This window comes from Lepisma saccharinum, chromosome 29 (genome assembly GCF_977018435.1).
Source record: "Lepisma saccharinum chromosome 29, izLepSacc3.1, whole genome shotgun sequence".
NCBI lineage: Eukaryota > Metazoa > Arthropoda > Insecta > Zygentoma > Lepismatidae > Lepisma > Lepisma saccharinum.
This window is the reverse complement of record NC_139257.1, coordinates 46,567,907-46,589,798: the sequence shown is the minus strand read 5'-3', so window position 1 is coordinate 46,589,798 and position 21,892 is coordinate 46,567,907. Positions and strand designations below refer to the sequence as shown.

The 21,892-nt window shown below is 41.0% G+C and overlaps 1 protein-coding gene across 6 annotated transcripts in view; it reads left to right on the top strand.

Annotated features, from left to right (window-relative positions):
• LOC145981217 (ABC transporter G family member 20-like) overlaps positions 1-21,892 on the top strand; it is a 63,307-nt gene that overhangs the window by 4,902 nt on the left and 36,513 nt on the right. For all 6 annotated transcript variants that reach the window (XM_083114360.1, XM_083114362.1, XM_083114357.1 and 3 more), the window contains exons 2-7: positions 2,455-2,677; positions 4,423-4,582; positions 8,248-8,402; positions 10,857-10,964; positions 11,927-12,020; positions 12,799-12,996. In XM_083114360.1, the coding sequence (XP_082970486.1) occupies positions 2,481-2,677; positions 4,423-4,582; positions 8,248-8,402; positions 10,857-10,964; positions 11,927-12,020; positions 12,799-12,996 (912 nt within the window). In that variant the 5' untranslated portion in view covers positions 2,455-2,480. The remainder of the gene's footprint in view (positions 1-2,454; positions 2,678-4,422; positions 4,583-8,247; positions 8,403-10,856; positions 10,965-11,926; positions 12,021-12,798; positions 12,997-21,892) is intronic.

The window sequence follows — 21,892 nt, the reverse complement described above, 5'->3', positions numbered from 1 at the left end:
TTTCATTCTCTTAACACAATGGGGTCTCACGACAGGCATAGCACGCAGTGCACTTAAAGTCAATGTGGACGAACGACAGGCATAGCCCATCCTGCAATACGAGGGTCACTATTTATATTTTGAGCCTTGGCAACACTGATTGAAGTTAAGCGCGATTTGACGTTTGCACGGAATCGTCTGGCATTATTGACCATAACGTACTTCAAATCTTTTGTCAATAGCTTGATTTGTGTTGTTTATGTTGCCTTGGAGATTGTGCGACAACAATAAAATGGAATTAACTCGTGAACATTTTTGTGCGATGATTTTTTACGATTTTCGACGTGGATTATCAAGATAAGAGTGCATCGATCAACTTACTTCCACATTTGGCGATGAAGCCCCATCCTTTGCCACTGTGAAACGCTGGTATAACGAATTTAATCGTGGCCGCCATTCGCTCACCGACGAGATTCGCGAAGGTCGTCCAAAATCAGTTGTTGTTCATGAAAACATTGATGCTGTGCAAAACCTAATACTGCAAGATCGTCATGTGACATACTGTGAGATTGAGGCATTAGTTCCACGTGCATATATGAAATATTACATGATCATTTAGCTGTGAGAAAGGTATGTTCTCGTTGGATCCCACACAATTTGACAAAAACTCAATAAATACAATCGTGGTGCTTCAAAAGACGTATATAAGATTGTAACAGGTGACGAATCATTGATATATGCATATGAGCTGGAACGTAAACAGCAGTCGACTGTATGGGTGTTTCAAGATAAACCCAATCCAACAAAAGTTGTTCGCGCTCGAAGCACATCGAAACAAATGGTCGCCTGTTTTTTTTAGGAATACTGGTCATGTGGCAACTGTGCCTTTAGAGGAACGTAGAACGGTCAACTCTGAATGGTACACAACAATTTGTTTGCCAGAGGTCTTCGGTCAAATACGGAAAACAAACAAACGCCGTCGGATCATTCTTCATCAAGACAATGCCAGCTGTCACACATCTCGTCTAACAACCGACTTTATGAACAGTCAAAAAATCGAATTGATGGGTCATCTGCCGTACAGTCCTGATTTGGCACCCAATGACTTCTTCTTGTTCCCGAATGTCAAGAATAAATTGCGTGGACAACGATTTTCGTCGGCGGAAGATGCCGTTGATGCGTTCAAAAACCATATTATGGAGGTGTCTCAATAAGATTGGAAAAACTGCTTTCACAAATGGTTCAAACGAATGCAAAAGTGTATTGACCATAAAGGAGAATACTTCGAAAAACAATAAAGCAGTTTTCAATGCCAAATTCCTGTTTTTTTCATTGTTAGGCTCAAAATATAAATAGTGACCCTCGTATGCAATCGCTTTGCCTATTAACTACGGGCTATGTTCATACTTCGTCTCATGTGTGTGTGTTCATTCAAGCCGCTCTGTTAAAATTCCAACCGCTAGGTGGCTCATGTGCTATTTTTATCTCGCACCTGCGACTGTTTGTGTTCGGGTTGATGTACATTTGATTGTTTAGAATGGCGTCGTTAGATGCAGACTGCATAGCGGAAATTCCGCCTCAGAGTTTGAAGTTAGCGACGATTTTGATGATGCAGATGAATTTGAAGATTTGGAAGGTAGGTTATATTCGTAATAATTAATTGTTGACAATATAAACAGTGTTGCAAACTCTAGTATTTTATGAATGAAGTGAGAAGAGGTATTTTTTTTGGGTCTATTCATCTTGCCTCTTGCTTGATTCTCCTACATGCACTGATGTATTTTTAGTTTCTCCATTTATTATTTTGTATAGTGTATGTCAAGTGAAAATTTATTTAGTTTATTTATTTATTTGTTTAATTTTTACAGATGACGCAGAACCTACTGATACATCGTCTGGTCCTGTCCTGCAGCCACTTTTTCATACAAAAGCTAATTACCTGTAATTTGTAATTATTTTTTTGTTATGTGCACATAAGAAGTATTCTTATGCAAGATTCAAAAGATGTATTGATAGTTTATGTAGTTAATTATTGAAATTTCCAGATTACGAACTTAAAATATTTCTATATTAACATTTGTTACAACGTTTTACTTTTTTTTCCACAAAACATTGCTGAAAAAAATATTAAAAAATGTCTGAAAATGAAAAGAAAATTTAACAAATTTTTGTTCATTGAAAAGAGGAAGTTTTGTAGATTTAAGAAATATGTGGTAAATAAAAATAAATTAAAAATATTTTTTCTATGATTTTTTTTTAAAACAACCAAAAACCGCAGGCCAGAGGTAAAAATGCTGAATTATGAGGCCAGACCCGAATGTGTTTAACCTCCGAACACACGGGGTTGTGCTCCGACGTAACGCCAGCGTGAACTTCTGTCACCTGCCTAATTTCATGGCTGTGCATTTAAGTAGTATTGACTAAATATGGAACAGAAAAAGAACTAACTAAATCTCTTTTTACTTATTTTTTCAGGGATAAATGGGTAGTTATGAAATGCAATGCAAACCCTCAGGACACTCGGTACAAAAGTCTCTAGCCAAATATTTGTGAATTCTAGAAGTGAAGTAGATAAAAGGCTTGCTAATGCTGATAAACCTGCAGTTCAGATGATTGATGTTCACAAACAATATGGATCAGGGAAAAGAGCCAAGCAAGTTATAATTGGCCTCGATATGACAGTGGAAAGAGGAGAAATGTAAGTTTCCAAGTGCAAAGTTGTTAATATTCAAATGTGAAACAACCACTGAATTATAGTTTTACACTGAGGACAAAATACATTCTCTGCTTTTTTATTGTAAGCCTTCTAATACTGCTATGAATCAGTGCTCGAAGTTAGGGGGATGTGGGGGGATACTATCCCCTCAGTGCTGTGGCGTTACTTTTTCAAAAGTGTTACCGGCCATCTCCAACCTACCCCCCCAAAAAAAAAAACATGTCTTTGATCTGTTTTTTTTTTAAAATCCACTCAATGATTTATTTAGCCACAATCACTCCTAGAAAGAACTACCACTCATGAGAGAGTTACCGTGAAAATCCAGTGAATAGTGGTCGACCCTTGTCAACCATCTCTGTTTCTTTGCAAAGAGGTGGAAAGGGGAAGAACCACCACACATTCGGGTCAGTTTTGACGTTTCTGCGTCGAGCAGACGATAGAATTCCCCTCCTCCAGCGGTGGGAAGAAGTCCAGATGTACGTACTACTGTTGCCAACTTAGTTCTTTGGAGCAAGGATTGTCCAAATCACGAATCGCATCAAGTACTTATCTTTTTGTCTATTACTAAACGGTCTCAGTTGTAGTTAAATCCAGCTTTGGCTTTGCAGTCTAGCTCTTGTTGCTTCAGAGAAATAGTATCCCCGTTTTAGGCAGGATTTAGCTCTTTTCTGGAAATCCAATGTGACAACACTTGCTGATCCGGTAGGCCGCAGCGGCAACAGTGCCCCTAAACAGGCATATGAATAACCCCGTAGCACACTTGCCTCCAAGTCTTGCCCCGCTGTTCCCTTGCATTGGCGCCCTTTCCTCCTGTTGCCTCTTGAAGGTAGCAGAACGGCCTGTCTCCTCGCTTTTGTCAGCTGCAGAAAAAATGTCCTGCAACGCTGTCGGTTAACTTATTTAACAATGTTGTTATTTTATTGAGAAAAAAAACTTTTTAATTTCTTTACATTTTGTTGTTACCTGCGGTAACACCGGTTACATGCACGCCACGCCTCTGCCTCAGTTAGCATAATGTTTGCAAGGCATTCCCCAGTGGTCTGATTGTCACCATGTTAAACCATAGGAGCATCCTCCAGCTAACCTCAAGATTTGACCAAACATCTGTCCAGCTAACAGTTTCCACTTCAGCGCTGCTAGGGATACCAGATTTTAGAACAGTTTAATTTTAAGTGGGTTTGTGTAACCTATAGTAAATATAAAGTTTATATCGTCGACCATGGGCTCTGGCATACACAGGTCTTTTTTTTGGGGGGGGGGGGGGCTGGAATTGTTAAGATAGATAGTGCTTAGCTGCTGGGGCAGAATACACAATAAAATATTTTGTATATTATAAACTTTCCACTCTCAAAAATGACAATTAGGGGTTATTTCAAAGGCAAGTTTGAATATACCGCTCTGTTTTTTCCCTGAGTGACTCATTGATTTTGTTTGAAAATATTTATTTCTTCAAAATTTGGGAGGAGGCTGTAGCCCCTACAGCCCTCCCTCTGTGTACGCCATTGGCCATGGGCCACAATCATGTTTTCTTCACAGGGTTTATGTACATATCTTGTAAAGGATGTATTTGCATTTTAGTTAAACTGCAAACTGAATAGGCAAAATGCTTGTAAATAGTGCTCACTGGCTTTGCACTGTCCTCTGAGCACATGAATACTTAACATAGTAATTTAAGCTTTTGATGTACATTTTACCACGATTTTATGATGATACTACTGAAATTCCAGATATGGTCTGTTGGGCCCCAGTGGTTGTGGGAAGACGACCCTCCTTAGCATTATACTTGGCCAGCTGAAACCCAATTCTGGAAGTGTCCATGTATTTGGTTATGTCCCGGGTGACCCAGAAGGTGGAGTTCCAGGAAGAAGTGTTGGATACATGCCTCAGGTGAGTTCTGTCCAGGGAAACTTGGTGTAGTTACTTTAATTGAAAAATAATAATTTTATCTGTGCCAATTAACCTATTAGTGACCGCGGTGGCTCAGTCGGTAACACGTCTGACTACCATGCTAAAGGTCCCGGGTTCGATCCCCGGCTGGTTCAAATCCGGGAACTTTTCTAACGATGGAAGCAGCTCTGGTGCCCACCCAGCGTCGAATAACATGGGTACCTGGGGGGTAAAGGTGGTCAGGGGCGTGATGCTGATCACATCACCCCCACTCATGACTGGATCAAGAAAGTGTGGGGCGTTACCCCCACGCCCCCTATATGCCTTCATGGCGTAGTGCTATGCACAGGGGAGCACTTTACCTTTACCAATTAACCTATTAATCGTAGTACACAATTTAGAAGATTGCTTTTACGGGACCAATGGCAGCTTAACACTCTGGTGGGCATGCTATTTTTCATAACACAAGCAGCAAGGACATATTTGGTGGACAGGTTCAGATCTCCACCCCCACCCCGAAAGACTTTCTGTTTAAAAAAAATTCGTAATAAAATAACTAAAATTAAAGGTAAAATTTTGTTATCCGCAAAACGTATTTCTTCAATTTTGCAGGAGAAAGTACTTACCGAACTGACTTTCCGTACACTTTTGAAAGGTCGTGGAAGTGTTTTTTCCCATCGCTTAATTTATTTTGCCGGTAATTCATGTATTTTTGAAGATTAATGTCTCTCCAATGTAAGAAAGCTGTTGCCTCTATGTTCTTCCACTACGGGAACCAAATGTTGCATGTGTTCGATGATGTAACCCCCGGTCAGTGTTTCCATCCACGCCTTGGGTGTCTTGGAGTTGAATGGCATTCAGAGTGTCACTATTCATCTTAGTGACCCCGAAAACTATGTGTTCCACACTAATATCAGTCGCTTTTTATTATTTTTACATGCCACTTCCTCACACCCCCACCCCTAGAGGTGACAGGGGTGTCTTGCTCCCACAGTATTTCTTTCCAGATTGCAAGTGATATGTGTACCAAGTTTGGTTGAAATCGCTCCAGGCGTTCGAGAGTTATCCTGGAACAAACATACACACACACACACACACATACATCCATTTTTATATATGTAGAAGATAAATATTCAATTCTTTATCTATTGGACATAATTTCCTTCCCAGGGATTTTTTTTTGCAAATTTTGCCAACTTTTATTACATTGATTTGATTTGATTTGATTTAGTTTATTTTACTTCGCGTTTTGTGCCTCTTAGCTAATTTGCGAAGATGGGGATGAGTGATGAAATGATGAAATTGATGAATGGACATTCACAAACAACCAAGCCCGACCGGGATTCGAACCCGGGACCCTTGGCGTCGCAGCGCGATGTGCTAACCACTCGGCCACAGGGTCGGGCAACTTTTATTACATGTAAGCTAGACAATGAATATGTGCTATGATGTCACTATTCTTATACCGTCCTTTTACCTATTCATATAATAAAATATATTAACTATTTTGAATATTTTAATTAATACTATTTGAATTAATTTAATATAATTATTTTAGTTTAAACATTATTATTATTATTATTATTTTGAGACACTTAGTTTGGACCTCCCAAACTATATTTCTAGATATGTGCCTGACGGGCAGCGACCCTGGAGATTTTGTTACCCCAGCCGCTTTTCATTAAAAAATTGGCTTGTTTTATATTTATAATTGAATATCTTTATTTAGACATGTTCTTACACTCTTTGTTTGTGTCTTTGAATTTACAAGTGTTATTTATTTATTTTCACTCATATAATAATTAGTTGTTGTTCTTACATAATATATTTGAATCTTTGAGTTTAAACATGTTTATTATATTTATTTATTTTCGCTTATAAAATAGTAAGGTTCTTATATATACTTTGTGTCTTTGAGTTTAAAAATGTATGCAACGGATGTCACCGTACCGCCAGTCATGTCTAACACTGCAAGAAAAAACACTTGTGAGGTAACAAAGTCCCCCAAGGTGCCTGCCGGAGTGATAACAGCCTTCTCTTGTGAGGGAAAATGGCTGCCTTTATATATATGTGTGTGTTTTGTGGCTAGGTGAATGATCTCTTAATTTTAGATATTAAGGGGTACATGATGATCAGATCATCCCCTTGTCCTCTGCACATTGGTGGAATCTGATGTGCTGACACCCAATCAAATTCCACTTGCTCCTAAAAAGTTGCTTTTTTTACATATATACAGGGTGTCATTTTAATGGCGACCACGGAAACGTATAGAGGACATCAAAACAAACAACTTTTGTCAGTAACATTTTTCTCATTGGTGCATCATTTCAACGCTACAGTCGTTCAAAAAAGCCTGTTTTGCCACCTGAATGCTGGCAACCACACACAACATTTGATTGCATTTGTGACGTCATATCCCGTCGTGAAGCGATGCGTTTCAGGGTTGCCAGGAACACACATATTCTGTGAAAAATGACATAGCTACAATCAGCCACATTATGTACCATAAAACAAAATGAGAAAACACGTTCTGTAACCTAACAGGATGTAAACAAATGATACGAAAATGGTACAAAGAAAATATAATTCAAGTGGAAGTAGTCATATCTAATTTTGTCTCAGCTTACATGTCAAATATTTGCAAATCTAGTTACCAAGTTGGCATCTACAATTTAGTCTATCCACTTCGTCCTTCTGATACTAGTTGTCTGTGACACACTGAACAGATGACAGAAATGGAAGAACTCAAAATTCCAAAGGTAAGCAACACATAATATAATGTATATTCAGGGCATAATGAGGCAAGTGGCAAAAATGGTAGTAGTAATACAAGCTCTCTGACGACTGTATTTATCTACGCAACGAATACACATGTAATAGTTTGCAACTGTGAACAGGAAAGTATATTAGCTACTGATTCATCATTAGATCGTTACTGTGGTTGTACGTGTTTTAGCCGTAATGTAACAACGTGAACCTCGGATTCTTTCGTTATCAGCACAAAAGTACCACAAGGCATCTTGACACAAACCAGTAGATATCAACCTTGCAACGAGATTTGCAAATATAATTGACATGTAACTGGGTGTAAACAGCCACATGTAAGCTGTAAGCCCAATAAAATTTATTGTTGTTGATATTTGGCATGTAGGCTGAGACAAAATCCGATATTGACACTTCATTTTGAATACGTTTTTTACCATTTCTCATATCGTTGGTTCACTTCCCCCTTCCTCTGAGATGACGGCTGATCTTCTGGCTGGTAGGCTATGATGTTCGGTCTACTAGATGCGTTTCTAGCTTAGTTTTACAGCTAATAATGTGGTTGGTATTTTGTCATTTTTCACAAAATTTGGGTGTTCCTTGCAACCTTGCCATACGCCGTATCGCCGCAGGAAATGACGTCACAGATACGATCAAATGTTGGGTTGGGTTGCCAGCATCCAGATGGCAAAACTGTCTTTTTTGAACGGCTGCAGCACCGAAACGATGCACCAACTAGAAAAATGTTACTGAGAAAAGTTGTTTGTTTTGATGTCCTCTATACGTTTCTGTGGTCCATGGGTGCCATTAAAATGACACACTGTATATAGAGAAATAAGGCTAAAGAGAAACTTTGTGTGGTTACGTACTTCTCCCTGAGATTTTGATTCATGTTGTTGCAGGCTCTTGCACTGTTTGAAGAGCTAACAATCAAGGAGACGCTCAGATATTTTGCCTACATGTTCAACATGAAGCGTAGCTACTTTAGGAGAAGACTGGATTTTCTGGTAGATCTGTTGAAGTTGCCAAGCCCTGGGCAGTTAATCAAGCATCTGAGGCAAGTTTTTGAAGAAAGGCAACTTTAAAAAAATCTAGGTTGATTCCTAATTTTAGAGCATGAGTTACCACCAAGTTCAAATTAGAGAATCTTAGATAGATCAATGATTGTCGTCAGTGGTGTGCCCAGGAAATTTGAAAGAAGGGTGCATTTAGTAGTCAGTCCTTATTTTGCCATTTTCCCTACCTTTGGCATTCTTTTTTTTTATAATACTGAGCCAAAGGGAGGAGTTATGACCCCCCCCTCCCCCCCGTACATGCCACTGGTTGTTTTGTATGATGAATTTTGAAATATGGAATGTGGTGTAGAATATTTTTCAAATGTCTGTAATACCATGTGCTGTACATAACATTATTTGTCTATATCATAGACAAATTCTTTGTGATTATTCCTTCATCAATTGTATCTAATCATCATTCACCCTCATCAACACAATTGTCCAAAAGTAGCAGAAAAGCAATGTAAGATAACAAATATACAAAATGCAAACATGGGAGCAGCATCATGCAAGGTATGTAATGGAAGAAACAAGACAATTCATCTGACACATATACAAGGTAAGTCAAAATGATGGACCCGATTACAGAAATTTATTCTGTGAAATCTAATAAACATGTGTTATTGTGAGACATGCGCTTCGAAAGGTTAACTTTCAAAGTTTATTTTCCACGCAGTGTTTCCACTTTCTACCGCTAGGAGTCGGCAGCAAGCAGGAAAATGGCGTTGACTGGAGAACAGAGATCTTTCTGTGTGCTTGATTATCATGTGAACAAGTCCTACTTGTTCCACCTACGGGGAAGGCCATTTCTTAAGGGGTATGAACATTTCAGAGATTTGGGCTGCATTTGTAAACAAAAATCGACTGGCCGTCTCTCGACTGGGGAAGAGACAGTGGAACGAGTGCACACATGTTTTGTGCGGAGTCCACAGAAGTCCACCTACTGGGCAGCGAGAGAACGTCAACTTCCACAGAAAACTGTCTGGCGGGTACTGCGGAAATGTTTACAAATGAAACCCTACCGCTTGCAACTAGTTCAAGCCTTAAAAGACACTGATTATGCTTTGCGTGCATCCTTCTGTGCTGATTTCCTTAATGGAAACGGATGGGTTCTTTGAGAGGTTAATTTACAGTGATGAAGCAACTTTTCACCTTTCAGGGAAAGTGAATAGACACAACGTAAGGATTTGGGGAACTGCTAACCCCCATGAATTTGTGGAATGCGAACGCGATTCTCCCGAAGTGAATGCATTTTGTGCCATTTCCTATGAAAAGATTTATGGGTCCTTTTTCTTCCATGAACGTACTGTGACAAGACTTGTTTTCCTTGATGTGCTGCAACTATGGCTCCTTCCACAGTTTGCAGAGGATAGCGCAGATTTCATTCTCCAAATGGATGCCCCTGCGTATTACCATGGCAGCATTCGGGACCATCTCAATGTGGCATTGGAACAACGTTGGATAGGCCGTGCATTTTCAGAGGATCGACCTCTCCTTCATTGGCCACCTCGTTTCCCCGACTTGACCCATGTGATTTCTTCATGTGGAGTTTTGTCAAGGATCATGTTTACGTACCACCACTTCCAACAACATTGGATGACCTGCGTGCCCGCATCACAGCAGCCATTGCTGATATTGACCGCAACATGCTACACAAGGTTTGGCAGGAGATAGACTGTCGGCTTGATGTGTGCCGTGTTACGCGAGGTGCTCACATAGAACACTTGTGATTTGTTTGAAAAACAACTTTGACAGTTTACCTTTCTTAGCACATGTCTCACAATAACATTTGTTTATTATATTTCACAGAATAAATGTCTGAAATCGGGTCCATCATTTTGACTTACCCTGTATTGCATGTGGTTTAGTGTGATCCGGGGGAGAAGGGGGTCACACCTTATCAGCAACTGCCTTCTAAATGTCAAAAAGTTGGGTGGCTAGAAACCCTGACGATAAATTTCTCAGAATATTACAACCTATTAAAGATGTTTAATGGTCACTTTGCACTATTTAAGTCATATATTTGTAGATTTTTGGGAAGGCTTTAGCCCTGCCCCTGGCTACGTGCCTGATGTAGGTAAAGTTCTGTATTTCTACAAAATTCCATGTGGTCAATGTGGAAATACAGAACTTTACGTACACAATATAAATATAGCTTCTTTCATTTTCTTACAATGCATCCAGTCACCTTACGGATTTCATTGCATATTATTCTCTGTGCTCTTTATCATCACAGAAATGCAGTGGAATCTCATTTTTACATTTCCTACCCATATACATGGTCCAAATAAGCAGAATATCACAAGATTTTCCCAGATTTTGGTTTTCTGCATTGTATGTTTTTTTTCACCTTGGTCTCCTGTAAAACGTAAATTTGCGACTCGGTATGAGTAAAGCGTCTTTCTGGAAGAATAGATTGCCTGCCTAATACCCGACTTTTTAATCCATTATTGCAGTGGTGGACAGCAGAGGAGAGTGTCGTTCGCTGTGGCTATGCTGCATGAACCACAGCTGTTAATCCTGGATGAACCAACAGTTGGTGTAGATCCTTTGCTGAGAAAAAGGTATATAAAACTTACTTTTGTATAGCTGTTTACAGACGGCAATCTGTTGCTTTGTGTCCTGTGCCATGTAGACTTTGTAAATTGTCTTTGTTTAAACAAATTCCCATATGTAAGAGTTGAAATGTTGTTTGAATAAAATGCTTTCCTGTTTTTACTGTTCGGTTAGAGTGAGGAAAGTCAGTAATTTGAAGATGCACACACATTGATGTCAAGTAATACAGGGTGTATAAGATGATCCTCCGGGATTTTGAAGTGATGGGAAATTAAAACGAACACACCTGCACATTTTTTTGGTAATTTTATTGCAAAGAGCAACTCAAAAAGTTTCGTACAAAAAATTACCGCGCTTCTATGTGAGCACCTTTAGTGACACGAAGAGCGTCCAGCCAGTATTCCACTTCGCGAACGTGCGCTGCAGCATGTCGTCAGGGATGGTGTCAATGACAGCAACAAATCAGTCATGCAAGGCATTCACGTTTGGCACCTTCGTTGAGTAAACTGCGTCCTTAACAGATTAAACTGAGGAGTGATATCTGGGCTATGTGGTGGCCAGGGGATAGGGCCCTCTTGCCCGAAAGCGTGTGCTTTCTCTTGAGAAGACGCCATTTTCACAAAAGCGACGACAGTGCTGCCAAGCATGACACGCACGAACTAAAAAGAAAAACAAAAAAACTTGAGTGTATATGGCACCAAAGACTGGATTGTCGTAACTTTATTTTCTGATTTTTAACATTGCGTCGAAACTCCGGAGGTCCATTGTGTACACCCTGTATAACTGTTGCGATAGTGAGAGAAATATGTACTTGAGAATCAAAATCTCTAATTGTTTTACTTGATTATATCCAGGGTATTCAGCCTAAAAGTATACCTTCAACTAAATAAATGAATATTCACGTAAAGTTTTATGCTGAACACCCTGTATGTTAGATTATAATGTACACATTATACAATTTTTTTTTCAGCATCTGGAACCACTTAGTAAGCATCTCTCAAGTGGGTAATGTTACGACTGTTATCACAACCCACTACATAGAGGAATCAAGACAGGCTCACAAGGTCAGTCCTATCTATTTTATTATTTCAAACATCTAATGGTGAAATTAAAAACATGTTTTCAATTTAAGCAGGAAAAATGTTTTGCGAGTTTTATACTAAACAGTAAAGATGCAACAGATTAATCAGAAATTTTTCGTGTGTAATGTAATATACATTTCGGGTTGAATTATGTGTCCGTGGCTGGAGCATGATGCTGATCACATCACATGCAAAATGTACCTTTTATGTCTATTTTGAGTTATTTACAGAAGGACTGCTATTGATGTTTCCTGCAATTTTGATGTGTAAATCCCTTTTCCCTTGAATATTTTAAATCATGCTTGAAATATACTTTTAAGACCAATAACTTTGAAATTTTTTCATTGCATTTCTCTAGAACAGAGGTTCCCGAACTTTTTATTTTCACCATGCCCTTAGCGTTTCAAGATTTTTTCGTGGCACCCAAGTCACAATGTAGACCTATGTAACACTTGCAACACTCAGTTAGTGTGGTTACGTTGCTTGCCTTAAGTTAAAAAATAAGCACATATTTCAAATTCAGAACATTTTACACATAAAAAGTACTAAATAAGCACATACATTGGAATAAGTGTCATTTCAATGAAAATATTAGAACATTTCGTGGCACCCCTGTAAGCCATTCACGGCACCATGAACCACTGGTCTAGAAGAATGAGGTGAAAATCAGATTGTTTCTCTTGTGCAGCATATTGTTCATTCCTTTCTCAACTGTTATGAATGTAATGATTGCAATATTTGCTATTTGGATTAAATGAAGGTAGGAATGATGAGAAATGGGAAGCTACTGGCAGAGGAAGCTCCTGATAGGATGATCCGGCGTTACAATAAGACAAATTTGGAAGAGGTTTTCCTGCATCTGGCCTTGGAGGAAGACCATGTGGAGAATGTTTTTCTACAGGAATCTTCAGCTGGATTTTCTCAGGGCGATGAGTTTCATGCAGAAAATGTTCAGGAGGTAAGTTTTAGTCTCCAGAGTTAGAAAAATGATACAAACTTAAGGACTGCAGTAGGGAAGCTTTTCGTGATGAAGTTTGTAACTATCCAAGTAATTACATGAAAAGATACATATGTGTGAGTGTGTGGCACCAAATGTTCCAGTTCAAGTCCTAAGATGTTCATTTACGAGTGTCTCTGCATCAATTTCATCCAATCAGCATTCATCCTTTTAGTTGTGATTAGCCTAAAGTGGCAGAAAGAAGATCACAAAAGAAGATAATAACATACAGAATGAATGAGTGGGTTTTAATTTTGCTTGAACCTCAATTTTGGGGCCTCCCTAATAGTGAAATCGGGTGCCATGGACTATGACGTATTTAATGGGGGGGAGGTCCAGGGGTTCTGGACCCGCCCCTGCAAGACTTACTAAGTACAAAAATTAAATAATAAGAATAATGAAATAATAAAGTAACTAAAATTAAATAATGAACATTACTTGTTTAATCGAGGTTTCTTTTTTCACTGAACTTATTGGAAGGCAAAGATTACATTGAGGTCATACAACTTTGAATGATAGTACTAAAGAAGATTTATGCAAGATTTATTACTACTTATTATAATATGTATAAAATATTAACTAACTAACTCCCTAGCCTTCTTAAACCCGAAGGTTCATGGCTGCAGCAACACAGGCCTTCCATCTTTCCCTATCTTGAGCAAGTTCTATATACTCTTTTCCATCCCTACCGATTTCCCTTAGGTCCATCTCAACGTTGTCCCTCCATCTTCGTCTTGGCCTTCCTACAGGTCTCTTACCATCAGGTTTCCGAACAAGAATCCTGTAAACTCCTCTTTCCTCTCCCATTCATGCCACATGGCCTGCCCACCTAAGTCTTCTTGATTTAATTATTCTAATAATATCTGGACATGAATACAAATTATGTAGTTCTAAATTATGTAGCCTTCTCCACTCACCTGTCTCCTCATCCCTTTTAGGTCCAAATATTTTCCTAGGGATCCTATTTTCAAATACTCTCAATTTATGTTCCTCTTTCAATGTAAGGGACCAAGTTTCACACCCATATAATACTACAGGCAAAATTACTGTTTTGTATATTTTAACTTTCAGTTTCTTAGATATTAAACGAGAAGACAAAAGTTTATGAAGAGAGAAGTAACATGCATTTCCTGAATTAAGCCTACTTTTTATTTCCTCTTTAATATAATTTTCATAAATACAGAGAAACTAGTACTCACTTTTATCCGCGAAGCTGTTTTTTCTTCTTTTTCGATTAATTTCAGTGGCCACTGCCACCATCCTCGTTGGAACTTGCTGCGCTGTTGCTTGGCGTGCGTCTTTTGTTCGCAGTTCTCTGGCTGCCGTTAGGTGCGCTGTGCGTCTTGGTGCGTCGTCTGCTATTTCCGGGCGATAACTGCTGCAGTAGTGGAATCCAAGTGTGGTGCGCTTGCCCGCTATCGATGTTTAGTTCGTGCGGGAAGTGCATTATGGCGTGCGTTTCCTTGATTTTGGTGTCTATGAGCGTGTGGGCAGTGTGTTTGACTCGAACCTTTTGAATTTTATGGCTATTGTATTTGATATGTCTAGCAAGACCAGTAGTGGGTTGGGCTTTTTTCGCATCTGCTAGGTGCTGTTGGATTCTTTCATTGACTGATCTGATGGACCTGCCGATGTAATGAGCCTTGCATTCACACTCTGCATCATATACACCTGGGTTGTCAAGGGGGGAGAGGAAGTACCGTTTGTGCTTGTTCAGTTTATCAGTTATTTTGGAGTTGGGTTTGTGCGCTACTTTGATGCCAAATGGGAGAAGGGCTTTGGCTATGCGGTTGGAAGTGGTGGGATGGTAGGGGAAGGCAAACCATTTATATTGGTCGCTGGGGGTTGGTTGTGGCTGGGTTGCTTGTGGATGGGTTGATTGTGGTAGGTTAGGGTGTCTGACCTGTATTTCCGCCTTACTGCACCAAGTGGAAAGTTGTGATTCAGTGTAGCCATGTTTCAGGGCTATTTCTGTGATGGTGGCTATCTCCTCTCGCAGATCCTCTTCTTTGCCACAGTAGGAGAAGGCTCTTCGATAAAAGTTTAGCCACACATTGGCTTTTTGTTTTGGGGGATGGCTAGAGAGAGCATGTATGTACTGGTTGCCTGCATCCGGTTTTCTGTAGACGGTGGTTGTGAATTTGTTAAGTGCACGGCTGATGGTGATGTCCAGGAAGTTGATTTTACCAAGTTTTTCATGCTCTACGGTGAAGTTGAGCCTGGGGTGGATGCTATTTAGTTTGTTCACTAGGAGGTTGAGTTCTTCTGCCTTTTTGTATACAACTATCGTGTCATCCGCGTACCTTCCATATCGGATGTGTTGTAGTTCTGGAGTGTGGAGTATCTCTTTTTCAGCCAGGTGCATGACGATGTTGGCTAAAGGAGCTGATAGCGGGTTGCCCATCGCAAGGCCCTCGGATTGGTTGTAGAATTTATCTTCAAACTGAAAGTAGTTGTGTTTTAGACAAACTTCCAATAGCCTGGTTATCTCTTGTACCTCTAGGGCCGGGATTCTGTTAGTTGTCAGCCATCTTTCCACCGAAAGCAGTGCTAGGTCTATGGGGATTGAACTGTACATATCTACTATATCAATGCTGGCTAATTTTGCACTGTCAGCTTGCACTATTGAAGTTACCAGATTTTTAGCATCGGCACTGTTGCGGAACACGTATGTAAGTTTGTGGTTGAAATGAGATATTTTGTTTTTTAGCCAGTTTGTTAGGTGAACTGTGGGGTAATTGAAACCAGCTATTATAAGTCGCATGGGGATTCCAGGTTTATGAGTTTTAGGAATGCCATAGGCAATGGCAGGTGAAGGGTGGGGATTGAGGAGGAATTTGTGGTCTTGTTCACTAAGTATGGCACTAGATTTCACTGCATTTTTCACAATTCTATTGTACCTGTCTGTGGGGTCTTTTTTGATGACACTGTACGAGTCACTGTTTAGTTTGTCTATCACTTTCGTGGAGTAATCACCTTTGTGCATGATTACGAACTGGTTTGTTTTGTCAGACTTTAGACACCAAACATCATTGGTGTTCAGCCATTTGCCAAAATCGGAGAGGACAGAAGAGATTTCTTGGTGCACTGGATTAGGTTTCCTGGTTTCACTGTTGGTCATCACTTTTTGAAAAATTCCGGCTGCTGACGTTCTGATGTTTTCCGAATCTTGGGGTTTGGGAGCAAAACAAGCTGCTTTTTCTGCCGCACATATGAGGTCGAGGGTGGGTGGCTTACTGTTTTGTACATTAAACTTATCGCCGTAGGCAAGGAGTTCTTTGAATTTTTTGGGGATTGAGAGATTTGACAGATTTATTATGTTTTTTCCATGTCCGTCATCTGGGTTGATTGCATTCTCACTCGGCCATGTTCCTCCTAAGTGGTGAAGTTTGTTGCGCAAAGACCTAGTTTTTTGGTTTTCCAAGATTTGTAGCATGTATTCGATGTTATTCTTTGCATGCTCCCACTTAGCGGGTGGTAGCGTGGTTTCCAGTCTATTTCTTTGTCGTTCGCACGTGTGAGACAGTCGGCGAATTTCGGCATGTTTGTCAGATATAACGGCGGAAAGCGCACGTTTTTGTGAAATATGGATAACGTTCTTCATTCTGTAGCTGCTATTTTGCACTTTCCACTGGATGAACTTGGGAAAAACATCGCACCGTTTGCACGCTTTCAAGAAAATTACGTCCAAACGACGCACAAGCAACTTACGTTTGTTCCGTTCGTATTCCCGTAATTCCTTCACACGCGAAGGTTCTGTATTCATGATTGGGAAAGGAGAGACGCGGTAGTATATAAATACAGAGAAACTAGTACTCACTTTTATCCGCGAAGCTGTTTTTTCTTCTTTTTCGATTAATTTCAGTGGCCACTGCCACCATCCTCGTTGGAACTTGCTGCGCTGTTGCTTGGCGTGCGTCTTTTGTTCGCAGTTCTCTGGCTGCCGTTAGGTGCGCTGTGCGTCTTGGTGCGTCGTCTGCTATTTCCGGGCGATAACTGCTGCAGTAGTGGAATCCAAGTGTGGTGCGCTTGCCCGCTATCGATGTTTAGTTCGTGCGGGAAGTGCATTATGGCGTGCATTTCCTTGATTTTGGTGTCTATGAGCGTGTGGGCAGTGTGTTTGACTCGAACCTTTTGAATTTTATGGCTATTGTATTTGATATGTCTAGCAAGACCAGTAGTGGGTTGGGCTTTTTTCGCATCTGCTAGGTGCTGTTGGATTCTTTCATTGACTGATCTGATGGACCTGCCGATGTAATGAGCCTTGCATTCACACTCTGCATCATATACACCTGGGTTGTCAAGGGGGGAGAGGAAGTACCGTTTGTGCTTGTTCAGTTTATCAGTTATTTTGGAGTTGGGTTTGTGCGCTACTTTGATGCCAAATGGGAGAAGGGCTTTGGCTATGCGGTTGGAAGTGGTGGGATGGTAGGGGAAGGCAAACCATTTATATTGGTCGCTGGGGGTTGGTTGTGGCTGGGTTGCTTGTGGATGGGTTGATTGTGGTAGGTTAGGGTGTCTGACCTGTATTTCCGCCTTACTGCACCAAGTGGAAAGTTGTGATTCAGTGTAGCCATGTTTCAGGGCTATTAGCACTGCTTTCGGTGGAAAGATGGCTGACAACTAACAGAATCCCGGCCCTAGAGGTACAAGAGATAACCAGGCTATTGGAAGTTTGTCTAAAACACAACTACTTTCAGTTTGAAGATAAATTCTACAACCAATCCGAGGGCCTTGCGATGGGCAACCCGCTATCAGCTCCTTTAGCCAACATCGTCATGCACCTGGCTGAAAAAGAGATACTCCACACTCCAGAACTACAACATATCCGATATGGAAGGTACGCGGATGACACGATAGTTGTATACAAAAAGGCAGAAGAACTCAACCTCCTAGTGAACAAACTAAATAGCATCCACCCCAGGCTCAACTTCACCGTAGAGCATGAAAAACTTGGTAAAATCAACTTCCTGGACATCACCATCAGCCGTGCACTTAACAAATTCACAACCACCGTCTACAGAAAACCGGATGCAGGCAACCAGTACATACATGCTCTCTCTAGCCATCCCCCAAAACAAAAAGCCAATGTGTGGCTAAACTTTTATCGAAGAGCCTTCTCCTACTGTGGCAAAGAAGAGGATCTGCGAGAGGAGATAGCCACCATCACAGAAATAGCCCTGAAACATGGCTACACTGAATCACAACTTTCCACTTGGTGCAGTAAGGCGGAAATACAGGTCAGACACCCTAACCTACCACAATCAACCCATCCACAAGCAACCCAGCCACAACCAACCCCCAGCGACCAATATAAATGGTTTGCCTTCCCCTACCATCCCACCACTTCCAACCGCATAGCCAAAGCCCTTCTCCCATTTGGCATCAAAGTAGCGCACAAACCCAACTCCAAAATAACTGATAAACTGAACAAGCACAAACGGTACTTCCTCTCCCCCCTTGACAACCCAGGTGTATATGATGCAGAGTGTGAATGCAAGGCTCATTACATCGGCAGGTCCATCAGATCAGTCAATGAAAGAATCCAACAGCACCTAGCAGATGCGAAAAAAGCCCAACCCACTACTGGTCTTGCTAGACATATCAAATACAATAGCCATAAAATTCAAAAGGTTCGAGTCAAACACACTGCCCACACGCTCATAGACACCAAAATCAAGGAAACGCACGCCATAATGCACTTCCCGCACGAACTAAACATCGATAGCGGGCAAGCGCACCACACTTGGATTCCACTACTGCAGCAGTTATCGCCCGGAAATAGCAGACGACGCACCAAGACGCACAGCGCACCTAACGGCAGCCAGAGAACTGCGAACAAAAGACGCACGCCAAGCAACAGCGCAGCAAGTTCCAACGAGGATGGTGGCAGTGGCCACTGAAATTAATCGAAAAAGAAGAAAAAACAGCTTCGCGGATAAAAGTGAGTACTAGTTTCTCTGTATTTATATACTACCGCGTCTCTCCTTTCCCAATCATGAATACAGAACCTTCGCGTGTGAAGGAATTACGGGAATACGAACGGAACAAACGTAAGTTGCTTGTGCGTCGTTTGGACGTAATTTTCTTGAAAGCGTGCAAACGGTGCGATGTTTTTCCCAAGTTCATCCAGTGGAAAGTGCAAAATAGCAGCTACAGAATGAAGAACGTTATCCATATTTCACAAAAACGTGCGCTTTCCGCCGTTATATCTGACAAACATGCCGAAATTCGCCGACTGTCTCACACGTGCGAACGACAAAGAAATAGACTGGAAACCACGCTACCACCCGCTAAGTGGGAGCATGCAAAGAATAACATCGAATACATGCTACAAATCTTGGAAAACCAAAAAACTAGGTCTTTGCGCAACAAACTTCACCACTTAGGAGGAACATGGCCGAGTGAGAATGCAATCAACCCAGATGACGGACATGGAAAAAACATAATAAATCTGTCAAATCTCTCAATCCCCAAAAAATTCAAAGAACTCCTTGCCTACGGCGATAAGTTTAATGTACAAAACAGTAAGCCACCCACCCTCGACCTCATATGTGCGGCAGAAAAAGCAGCTTGTTTTGCTCCCAAACCCCAAGATTCGGAAAACATCAGAACGTCAGCAGCCGGAATTTTTCAAAAAGTGATGACCAACAGTGAAACCAGGAAACCTAATCCAGTGCACCAAGAAATCTCTTCTGTCCTCTCCGATTTTGGCAAATGGCTGAACACCAATGATGTTTGGTGTCTAAAGTCTGACAAAACAAACCAGTTCGTAATCATGCACAAAGGTGATTACTCCACGAAAGTGATAGACAAACTAAACAGTGACTCGTACAGTGTCATCAAAAAAGACCCCACAGACAGGTACAATAGAATTGTGAAAAATGCAGTGAAATCTAGTGCCATACTTAGTGAACAAGACCACAAATTCCTCCTCAATCCCCACCCTTCACCTGCCATTGCCTATGGCATTCCTAAAACTCATAAACCTGGAATCCCCATGCGACTTATAATAGCTGGTTTCAATTACCCCACAGTTCACCTAACAAACTGGCTAAAAAACAAAATATCTCATTTCAACCACAAACTTACATACGTGTTCCGCAACAGTGCCGATGCTAAAAATCTGGTAACTTCAATAGTGCAAGCTGACAGTGCAAAATTAGCCAGCATTGATATAGTAGATATGTACAGTTCAATCCCCATAGACCTAGCACTGCTTTCGGTGGAAAGATGGCTGACAACTAACAGAATCCCGGCCCTAGAGGTACAAGAGATAACCAGGCTATTGGAAGTTTGTCTAAAACACAACTACTTTCAGTTTTGAAGATAAATTCTACAACCAATCCGAGGGCCTTGCGATGGGCAACCCGCTATCAGCTCCTTTAGCCAACATCGTCATGCACCTGGCTGAAAAAGAGATACTCCACACTCCAGAACTACAACATATCCGATATGGAAGGTACGCGGATGACACGATAGTTGTATACAAAAAGGCAGAAGAACTCAACCTCCTAGTGAACAAACTAAATAGCATCCACCCCAGGCTCAACTTCACCGTAGAGCATGAAAAACTTGGTAAAATCAACTTCCTGGACATCACCATCAGCCGTGCACTTAACAAATTCACAACCACCGTCTACAGAAAACCGGATGCAGGCAACCAGTACATACATGCTCTCTCTAGCCATCCCCCAAAACAAAAAGCCAATGTGTGGCTAAACTTTTATCGAAGAGCCTTCTCCTACTGTGGCAAAGAAGAGGATCTGCGAGAGGAGATAGCCACCATCACAGAAATAGCCCTGAAACATGGCTACACTGAATCACAACTTTCCACTTGGTGCAGTAAGGCGGAAATACAGGTCAGACACCCTAACCTACCACAATCAACCCATCCACAAGCAACCCAGCCACAACCAACCCCCAGCGACCAATATAAATGGTTTGCCTTCCCCTACCATCCCACCACTTCCAACCGCATAGCCAAAGCCCTTCTCCCATTTGGCATCAAAGTAGCGCACAAACCCAACTCCAAAATAACTGATAAACTGAACAAGCACAAACGGTACTTCCTCTCCCCCCTTGACAACCCAGGTGTATATGATGCAGAGTGTGAATGCAAGGCTCATTACATCGGCAGGTCCATCAGATCAGTCAATGAAAGAATCCAACAGCACCTAGCAGATGCGAAAAAAGCCCAACCCACTACTGGTCTTGCTAGACATATCAAATACAATAGCCATAAAATTCAAAAGGTTCGAGTCAAACACACTGCCCACACGCTCATAGACACCAAAATCAAGGAAACGCACGCCATAATGCACTTCCCGCACGAACTAAACATCGATAGCGGGCAAGCGCACCACACTTGGATTCCACTACTGCAGCAGTTATCGCCCGGAAATAGCAGACGACGCACCAAGACGCACAGCGCACCTAACGGCAGCCAGAGAACTGCGAACAAAAGACGCACGCCAAGCAACAGCGCAGCAAGTTCCAACGAGGATGGTGGCAGTGGCCACTGAAATTAATCGAAAAAGAAGAAAAAACAGCTTCGCGGATAAAAGTGAGTACTAGTTTCTCTGTATTTATATACTACCGCGTCTCTCCTTTCCCAATCATGAATAATTTTCATTTGTTAATATTACTCCTAAGTATTTGAATTTGGAAACTGGTTCAAACGAGTTGTTATCAATAATTAGATTTTGATTATTACCTAACACTTGGCTTCGGCCTGTAAGCATATATTTAGTTTTCTCTTTGTTAACTTCCAAACCTATCTCTTTAGCAGTTTTGAAAAATATTTTAGCATTATTCTTAATTGTATTCACATCATCCCCCAGTAAGTCTACATCAT